The sequence below is a fragment of the Lethenteron reissneri genome, chromosome 20 (assembly GCF_015708825.2).
Source record: "Lethenteron reissneri isolate LAM-NWPU_2019-01 chromosome 20, ASM1570882v1, whole genome shotgun sequence".
NCBI lineage: Eukaryota > Metazoa > Chordata > Hyperoartia > Petromyzontiformes > Petromyzontidae > Lethenteron > Lethenteron reissneri.
The window spans coordinates 12,351,889-12,362,191 of NC_083798.1; the positions used below are offsets into that span (position 1 = coordinate 12,351,889).

The 10,303-nt window shown below is 51.1% G+C and overlaps 1 protein-coding gene across 1 annotated transcript; it reads left to right on the forward strand.

Moving 5' to 3' along the window:
* The first annotated feature begins 1,304 nt into the window (after window positions 1-1,304).
* LOC133344770 (homeobox protein MOX-2-like) lies at window positions 1,305-9,282 on the forward strand. Its single transcript, XM_061554911.1, has 3 exons — window positions 1,305-2,152; window positions 3,624-3,820; window positions 7,632-9,282. Exons 1-3 carry the CDS (start codon window positions 1,636-1,638, stop codon window positions 7,842-7,844), a joined length of 927 nt encoding a protein of 308 aa, XP_061410895.1. The 5' UTR covers window positions 1,305-1,635; the 3' UTR covers window positions 7,845-9,282.
* Window positions 9,283-10,303: the final 1,021 nt, after the last annotated feature.

Consider the following 10,303-nt stretch of genomic DNA (forward strand, 5'->3'; position numbering starts at 1 on the left):
GGGGGGGGGTCAATGATTATGTTTATTCCAAAGGAGACATTTGCGGAGTAATTGATTATATTTGGTAAATTTGGACTACGACGCCTCCACACAATGGCTTACTCCTGCAAATGACAACGGGATGTTTGACATCGACTGTGAGGCAGAGGGCGCGTAGTATGTTTTATGGTTTATACGCACACTGCAGAAATAACCAGGGCCGCCGCTGGATTCGAACCGTGACCCTCTTCAACAAATAGGCTAACGCGTTCCCGCTAGGCCACGTCAACAACCACAATGTCTTCAATCATTCCGGGAAATGTTTTGCAAAGCACCAGTTTTGATCAACAATAGCCGCTTATTTAGAAGTTTGCTTTTTTGTACTTTTGTTAACGTGTACATATTTTGTTACGAACAAAAACTCTACAAAATATATATATGACCCATTATAATTACGATATACCGATATTTAGCAAAACGAACGATACGATGATCGTGGACCTTACGATATACACGATATATCGTAGTACTATATCGCCATATCATTGCAAACCTAATGAACTATGCACGAGATGCGACGCAGATTATTTCTATTGCCTGACTTCAAAAAATAAAGACGCAAAACAAACGCGAATAACGCTGCCCTGACAAGGAATACGTACACAATAGGCGACATTTCAGGCAATTACCCATCCTAATATCAGATATCTTTTTGATTTCTTGTATTATTTGTGATCATGCTCCGCTGCCATACGCAGTATCAGACACTTTTTATTCGATAAGAGGCCCCGCGTTATATCTCCTTGTGCCATGGAATTACCCTGTTTATATCACCACGGGTCCAGTTGACGTGACTTATTCTACAAACTACAGGGTGGCGGGTTTGCCCTTACTCGGAGCCACATCTGGTTGAGAAATAAAATAAAAAAAAACAGTTTGCCTCTTTCTCTCCACAGAGTGCTTCGCATATTTTTGTGTGTGTGTTGTGAACTTGTGTTCAGGAAGTGGATGTTGAAGCCACTGATCGGCTGCATTGTGTGCCCTGTGGACCCTCACGCGGGCTTAGTGCGCGTGAGTTGTTGAGGAGGGGGGGGGGTTGTTGTGAGTGATGTCGGAGTTTCTGCAATCCTGATGTCGATGATTTACGATGCTCGTTGGGCCGCGGGGCCGCGGTTTTGAAGAATCCGCCCACACATCGAGTTCCCTCCAAATAATCCACCACGAGCAACAGAAACAGCCCCACCACCACCAGCAGCACCACCTCCTCCTCCTCCTCCACCTTCGCCCGCCCCGGCCCACGCCCTCCTTTAGGAGCCACTCTCCGTTATAACCCGGCCCGCGTCTCTCCTCCCATGCTCGCGTGATAGCTCTGAGGCTGCTTAGGCGGGCACAGCGAGTGTGCAAAGTATACCGCGCCTCGTGTCCACGGCAAGATACTTTCCCGAAGTCCTTTCGAATTATCTTCAGCTGATGATCACGGCACTTTGTCCGGCGCGCTATCCTGCGCGGACGCACGTACGCGCGTGATGATGAGACGCCAATGTCTGGGGTCCCTCATCTGACGCACAGCGAAGGCATCTCTTACCCCCCCCCCCGCCTCGACCCTCCACCCCAGCCCCGAGTTTCCTCGCAGAGACAGAGGGAAGAAGCGCAACAATGGAGCACACCATGTTCGGATATATGAGCCAAGAACACGGCGGGATCCCGCTGCCCGGTCTCCATCGCTTCTCGTTCCCGGACATCTCCGCCTCCTGCGCCGTCTCCACGCCGGGGTTCCCGTGCGCTGACGCCGCTTTCATGGGCAGCGGCGGCCGCTCGTACGTGCACCGCCACCACCACCACCAGCAGCAGCAACAACAGCAGCACCACCATCAACAGCAGCAGCAGCAGCAGACCCAACACCAGCAGCAACAGCCAGAGTGGCAGCAGCAGAGTCCAAGGTCCGCGGCCGTGTCGGCCGTGATGCGGCGAAGCGGCTCTGGCGAGCCCGGCGGAGTGAGGCCCGCGTCTCCATCGTCGCGGTCCCCCACGGGAGCCGCCACGGCCGGGGACAGCAGCCCCCAGCGCCTGTCCTCGTGCAGCTACGAGGCGGCCGCAGAGCTGCAGGCCGCGACCCGAGAGGACAAGGTGGCGAAGGCGGCGCGGAGGAAGAGTGGATCGACCGGAGGCGAAGGTGAGCGCGCACGAGCACGCACGCGCGCACGCACGCGCACCGCACGCGCGTTGGTGCGCCACGTGTCCATGAAGTTGTGTAAAGGTCACTCCACTGCTGGATGAGAGCCTCCCCTCCGCACACGCCGCCAGCGTGTCCCTGGAGTCATATAGATGTGCAGCCCTTTGTCACTCCACTGCTGGATGAGGGCCTCCACGCCACTTATCCTTGCAGTCGGTTCAGATTCATGTCAGACGCGACTGGTAAGCGAAATAGCGTTGTTGTTGTTTGAGCGAGTTGTGAAGTGACGTGTGCTTCGAATACCATCGCCGTGGTGTCGTTCATTTTTTCTCCAACTCGAACGTTTACGCTGTTGTACAAGATCCCTCGGTGTTCGCCGCGGTCGCCAGCTGCTGGACGGCTACTCCGACCACACGCGCGCACGCGTGGAACGCGCTGCCCGTTTGAGCAGTTCTCACACAGTGCTGCAAGTAATAGACGCAAGTGCTACGGAATAAGTAATGTGTCGGTCTACGCGCCTTCATAAATCTAAGCGAACAGAGACGCAATAAAAAAAAACCTCACCATGCTTAACCCTTCCCGCGCACGTGTTCGCGGTGTGCTGTTTTTTTTGTTCATTTCTTTTGACGCAATAACTTTTCACGGCTGTAAATCCTGAAGGTAAAACTCCGTCGTGACGTACCGGCGGCGATGCCATTAGCGAACACAAATCGTCACCCTCATTAGAACCACGATCACTCGGGTATAACAACGCGTGAGATGCCTCCGTGGCATATTTCGAATGCGTCAAACGTCTCCTCCGTGCCCTCGCACGCTTCCTAAAGCGCATAAACGAAGCAGCCTTGGCCGTGCAATCCGCCTTGCGATCAATGGCCCTAACCCTTCAAGAAGAAGAAGAATAATGAGAGCCACATCAAACCAAATTAGTACATTCTCCTAGTGCAGGCTGTCTCCCAGCAGGGTGGAGTCCACGACAGTTTCACAGTCGGGGTGCCATGCTGCGTTGTGGCTTTACACACTTCAATAATTCAACTTTTTTTTATTTCGCCGACACACTGCAGCCCCCGTCTATTTCGAACAACGTCTTTAACGTCATCTGCTAAGCAGACGGCGCGATGTGGTTTTTTTTTTATCTTCTCCTGATTCGGTTCGTCGCAATGATTGTGAACGTCTCCGGATAAGGTAAGCGGTGTACATCTGATGAGGTGGGTAGCCGGGGGGGTGGATGTGCAGGTGACGAGGTGTGTGTGTGTGTGTGTGCAAACATCAGCACTGGGGAGACAAAGGCGGCCGGACGTGGTGTTCACCACACACCACCTCGTGTACCGCTGCGGCTGCGGCGGCGGCCTCAATCGGCGCTCGCAAACAGCACTTGCCCCCTGACAGTGTCTTAAAGCCTCTACGGGGTGGTGGGGGATCTTTGTCTTTGTCGTTCGTGTCGGGGGGGGGGGGGGGGTTGGAACTCGCGCAGGGCGCAGCCCTGAGGAGCCACGGCCGCGTCGCGGAGGAGGAGGAGGAGGGGCGAGCGCCTCGCGGCCTCGCAAGGAGCGCACGGCCTTCACCAAGGAGCAGCTGCGGGAACTGGAGGCGGAGTTCGCGCACCACAACTACCTGACGCGGCTGCGCCGATACGAGATCGCCGTGAACCTGCAGCTAACAGAGAGACAGGTGCCCTGTCCCCATGTCCACCCGACCACTCGCGCTCAACCGCGCGCGCTAAATGATCGGCACTTTTCAACAACAAAAACAACATTTTTTTCTGGCCTGGACTTTTGCAGCTGTTCTAGACTAATTTCAGGGTGCTGATTCCAAATCTGATCTCAGATTTGCTCTATCACATCTCATTTTCATGCTATCGGCATACCCCATTTTCATTGATTTTACCCGAAATTAACTCTGCCATTTATGATTGCAAGTTGTTGCGAGTCAGTGACTGCTTTAGTGTTAAAATATGGTGCTGTATTTTTAGGATAGTGTGTTTATAATATCATTTTATGTAGATATCCACATTTATTTAATATTTTTCTTCTGCAGTTTTTATTGAAAATGCAATATTTGATATCTCAAAAACCTGATGCGATAGACAAAAACTGATGCCAGATTTGGAATCAGCACCACAAAATTACCTTCAAACCCGTTGGAATACCTTATGCCAGAAAAAGTGTGTTGACCAGTGTAATGGAGGCGGGTTTTTTGGCGGGGGGGGATTTGATCGCGTAAATATAAATGTGTCGTTAAACCATCCGCCACCCGACACAGCCAACTAGTAAGGGTTGTCACGTAAACAGAACGTACCAATTCGTCACTAGTACAGCACACCGGTGTGTTTGAGAGTAAATCCACAACATTTACTTTTCGTTTGTAGAACTCCCAATCCGCGGTAAGGTGTGGGGTACAAAAGGAGCCGTCCCGAGGGGGTCATGGGGAATCGGGGCGACCGCCCCGGGCCCCGCGCTTGGGAGAGGGGGGGGGGGCCTCGACGTCACGGTGTCTGATGTAATACTTCCGGTTTAGTAAAAAATCGTCGGGGGGGGGGGGCTCGCACCGCGTGGGATTTGCCCCAGTCCCCCCTCCCCCCATGGATGGCCCTGCGGACAAATGTCACCGATCCTAATATCCGTGATGTTATTCCACTTTTTTATATATATATAAATAACGGATATTAGGGACAAAAGGGGTTTGGATAGTAGTAATTTGAAAGGATCCTACAGCTCCCGCGATTGAAGGAGTCATGCTGATAGTATCACAGATCGGGGGAGTTCTGCGAATTAGTATGATGTGTGGTACCACTTAGGGTTTATTATCAGCTGGGTCCATCCAGGTAGGTGACAGGACAGCCCTGGGTATTCGGCACGGTAATAGGGAGCGGGATTCACCCGCCTTCTGTAAACGTTAGCGTCACGTTCTACTTTGGTCCATTGGTGACGGGCAGCATATATTGCAAAGAGTTTAAAACTAGACGCAAAGCAATGTAGAACTTTAAGGATGGATCATAACCTATGAATAAAACCGGTCAACCCTTGGCTATAATATTTGGAAATTCAAACATTTTATAGTTTCAATTTTTGTACTTTTACTTTTCACTATCTGTTCAATGTTACGTTGTACTAAGAATATACACAACACAAAACTTGCGTCAAATATCAGCTTTCTATCTCTTTTAGACCATCATAATCACTCAATCATGATCGGATAAAAATGGACACACACCCCAAGAACACACAAATGCCGATCAGCGTGTGACAGTGAAACAGAGCGGCTGATGCAGGGCTGTGCCACGTAATTATTGTTACAATCAGTGGGACAAAGCAGGATTTCATCATCAGCAGAATAAGGCAGTTGGGGACACAAGGATGGCAGGACGCGAAACAGCAGCAGCGCCCTCGATAGTGGCATAGATTTCAAATGAGCAGGCGGTGCAATTGCACCGGGGCCCACGGGCAGAAGGGGTCCATGCCCTGGGGGCCAATTCGCTACCACCAGGCCCATGCACTCAGAGCCATGCACTCAGAGCTATATTTCTGCACCAAGGCCCATGCTGTCCAAACTAGGCCCCTAGATTGAAAACTCATTTGTTGAGAACAGCTTTTTATATTTAGGTAGTTGGTATTCCCCCACACCTCTGATGAGCGTGATTGGTGCGAAAGAAGTTCAACATACATGCCCCTCAATAAAAAATAATTCCTGTCAAGTCAATGCTGATGGCACACGTGTTACCTCTGCGTTCCGCCTTCCGCGTACAGTGACAATAGCTGCCCCGCATTCCCCCACGCTTTAATCACTGGGTTATGACAGCAGGGTTAGCCTGGTTGGCATTGGCGAGAAAAAAAAAACATGGGGCCACCTGTCCAATATCACCTGCTCTTCAAAAACTATTAATTCTTTTTTATCTTACCAGGTAAAGCCCACTGAACTATGTAGCTCTTTTTCAGAAGCGACCTGGCCATAAATGATAGTTCAACGAAGTGGCTTATCACGTGGAAATGTATAGGAGCCAAATACTCTATAAACGTATGTATCTAAATGTGGAGGGAAACAACCAGAGGACCCGGAGAAAATGTCACGTGATCACGGGGAGAACATGCAAAAAACTCCAAATATATCGGCATCAGGGGTCAGGAAACCACGGCCTCCTGCACACCAGGCGAGGTAGTAAACATCTCACCACCGCGGCCTGGGCCCCCTGCAGTCCATGAGCACCGCCTGTACGCTCGAGAGCTACAAGGCTGGGTCACGATGTACGCAATCAAAACATTCACATTCATTTAAGTTCCCCGCTCTTTTTTTCCAAGTCTCATCATTTGTTCCACTGCAAGGCATTGCATGTCTCTGAAACAAACCAAAAAAAAAATCTGTAAATATCAAGATGTAGTAATTCTGTGTGCCGACTTCATCTCCTGAGAATAAGATGGAAAGAACGTAACATTGATCAGATAGGGAAAAGTCAAAGCGACAGATTTACGTGATTGAAATTTAAATTATTTAACCCTTTCAAATGGCATGTCACTCTGCCTCCTGCACCTTAATCTGTATAAATGTTTTGCCCTCTCTAATTACACGGCTGAACAAAACGTATTTTTATGAGCCTGAAATTTAAATGTGAAAACGTTCCATTGTTTGTATCGTGTACAAGGTGACTCATAATTCCTGCAATATTTTTGTTTATGAATCAAACGCAATCTTATCCAGCAACTGATACTGCCGCGCTCCAACAGTTTTTTTTCTCTCCATCGATCACTAACAACACGTGGCATTGGTGGTTTTTATGCTTGGAAAAATTTCACACTGATTCTTGCTCATTCTCAAAAGCAAGGTCCTATTGATGATGCGGAAGGAATGGCATTCAGATTACCCGTTGAAAGGTAACAGAAATACCGATATGTTCTCAACCAAATGAAAAAAAACATTTCCACTATGAAATAAAAGAGTGACGTGGTTTCTGTTCTGGGACACCCTGCCTTCTCTTTCGTCTCAGACATAACTCCCATTACTGTCTCCATGAGCTTCGACTCTGCGTCTCTTCACATCTGTTGTCTCCATACCTCGTTCCACCGCATCCTGCCATCCCTCACTCGGTCCCCCCCCCCCCCTCTGCTCCTCCCGCCCTGCGCCGAAATTATCTTCACGGCCCCACGTAGACTCCAGCTTCTTATGGTGACATGTTAACTGCCTCGCCTGGTATGCAGGAGGTAGTGGGTTCGATCCCGACCCAGGCGCCTGTATATTTGGAGTTTGTGTGTTTTCCCCGTGGCCGTGTGGATCTTTCTCCGGCCAGGTCGCTTCTGAATAAGTGCTATAGAGCTCAGTGGTCCTCAACTGGCAAAAAAAATTGTTGCAAGTTTAGTTTGAATAATTCCGCCTCATTTCCCAGGGTGCGGGACACACTGTATGACCGTCACGTTTAAAAAGTATCTGTTAAATAAATAAACAAACTACCGCAGTGGTCAACGTGTAAACGAGCTGCCCCCCTTCCGTGCAGGTGAAGGTGTGGTTCCAAAACCGGCGCATGAAGTGGAAGCGCGTCAAGGGCAGCCAGCTGGGTGCGGGGGCGCAGGAGGGCGAGCTGCCCGGCGGCGTGCACAAGGATCCGCTGCTGCCCTCCGAGCTGCCCACGGGCCTCCGCGCGGGCGGCACTCACGGCCACTCCGCCGGGGACGCCAGCGGCTACGACAGCGAAGACGGCTCGGTCTGACTTCAGTCCCCGGGCGTCGTGGTTGCCGGTCGCGGCCGCCAAAGTCAGGGAGGGAAAGCGCAAAGTGTACGAAGGGTGCGGACGGGTCACTTGGCACGCGAGCGCGAGCGCGCGCGTGTGCTCGTGCACGCGTGTCGGTGGGCTCACGCACATCTGTGGGCATTCCAAGGGGACGTGTGGATGGAAGTGGTCCCTGCTTCGGACTAAAGGACCTCCTGCTGCTGCCCTCCGGGCTGCCCACGGGCCTCCCGGGGGACGCGCCTCACGGCCATCCCGCACCTCCGATTAGCTACGGTGGGCTACGTATGGCGCGAAAGAAGTTCAACACACATGCATAAAAGAGGGCTCCTACCGTAAAAAAACAGCACTGCCGCACATTCTGAACGAACTCGATTGCCCGCAACTTACGTATCTAAAAGGAAGCCCTATTTTTGCAAATGGAAACAATCTAATATTCTTTTGTAAATGTATATTTTTGATATTTTTTAGCTATTATCTCTCGGCCATATGGAACAATGCCTTAAGTCGGTAATGTTTGTACCTGGATAAAGTTGGAATTCATTGATAAAAGGTGTTCTGTGCTGAAAACTCGTTTTGAGAATGAGCTGCCGCTAAAAACTTGCACAGATGTATGGCCAGTGCCTTGACGTTAGAGGCGCCGAGTTAGAAATACGGTTTCGGAAGAATGTGTACGCTTGCATGCACTTATACCAATGTATTCCCCACGTGTTTTTACCAGCCCCTCCTGTGTATTTCATCGTGCCTCGATAACAGCGGCAAACATTTACACGTTTACGACTGCCGATCGGCGCGTTCAATTACACTGGGTTAATGTAGCAATCGTCATCGTTATCATCGGGCTTGGTCCATCCACTGCTGGATGAAAGCCTCTCCCGCCATCTCTCACGATCTGCGATGTGATAATCCACCGAGCACACGAGCGGAGCTCATCGCTTCATCTCCTCGGCCGGCGGCCTCTTGCGACGCGCTCACGGTTTTAATGGATTATTTCGTTTTTCTTTTAGTGCTCCGGAGGACGATGTTTACAGGGTGACCTTTTTTTCTAAAGATAGACATTAACGCCGATGCTCTAATTCCTCTCCATCCTGCGCGCACATGCGTGCGTGCGTGTGCGTGTGTTCACACATTTAATTCACACGGTCAGTAATGAGCACTGTTTGGACCGCACCAAAGTGTCGATGCTCATTTATGCGTGCGGTGCCGGTTCACGTGTTCCCGAGTCGCGATTACTTTTTTCCACAATGTCCACGCTGCCACCCAGCGAAAGGAGAAAAGAGTTGACTGGCACTTGGCAAGTTCCGGGGGAGCTGGCGTCGAGACACGAACCGTGCTGCGGCCCAACGGCGCGCGTCCCAACCAAAATCAACAGAGCCGTTGTATAATTGCTTCATTATTCATTCACGAGAATAAAGGCATCGCAAGAAAATTTTTACGCCGGTGTACAAAGCTTCCGTTGAATTTCTTTGCACGTTACACCCTCCCTACCCCCCCCCCCCCTCTTGCCAGACCTGTCGTTAAGAAAGGAGAGAAGCCGTGGGGGCGGTTTTGTGTGCCTTTCTCTAAACTCAGGGGGTTCTCAAACCCCAGTCCTGGTGAGCCATAGTTACAACCGTCGTGCACTCGTAGCACGCAATGTCAAAAAGAAGTCCGATTTGTGCACCTCCGATTAGCACGGTCCCGCACCTCCGATGAGCACAGTTGGCTACGTACGGTGCGAAAAAAGTTCAACATACATGCTTACATACGTGAACGACTAAACATTTGTATTTGGATGAAGCGGACCTGTGAACGGGAAGAGATGTAAGTGTGGTGGATGGCTCGCGAGGGCTGGATGGAAAAAAAATAACAAAATAAAAACGCCGCCTTAACTTATTACAAGACACGTATGTATTATGCGTGAAATATGAGGTCATTTCGCAAAAAGAGCGGTCCGCTACAGCAGCAAATACACTCACGCTAGCGGAGTGCCAAACAAAGCTGCACATCTCGCCCACTGACCACTCTGGAAAATGCTTTGCGCTGGAGGAATACCTCAACCGTGAAAAGTTATTGCAGCAATTCGCATCAATTGCTAGCCGAGTGTCGTTCATCGGCCCCGCTGAATGCTGGCACAGCGCGCACATCGTCCGTTTTGCCAAGCTGCAGTGGTGGCAGCTTGGTATGTCCTGGCACGACGGGGTGCCAGTGAGCTGGAATGGGTCAGGTCACCCGGGGGGGCCGAGGGGAGGGGGGTAGCCGGGTGGCGGTTAGGAGGATGGGCGCGCGCCCATTCATCTCGCCGGTCAGACAGGTGGTGCAGTGTGATGTGACGGTGTGACCAGGGCTCTCTCTCGCTCTCTCTCGCTCTCTCGGGGGAGTTCGGAGGCAGGCGGTGGTGGTGGCCTTGGATCGTAGCGGCCGTTCCTCCGGTTACACCGTGGAAGATTGAAGCCAGAGGA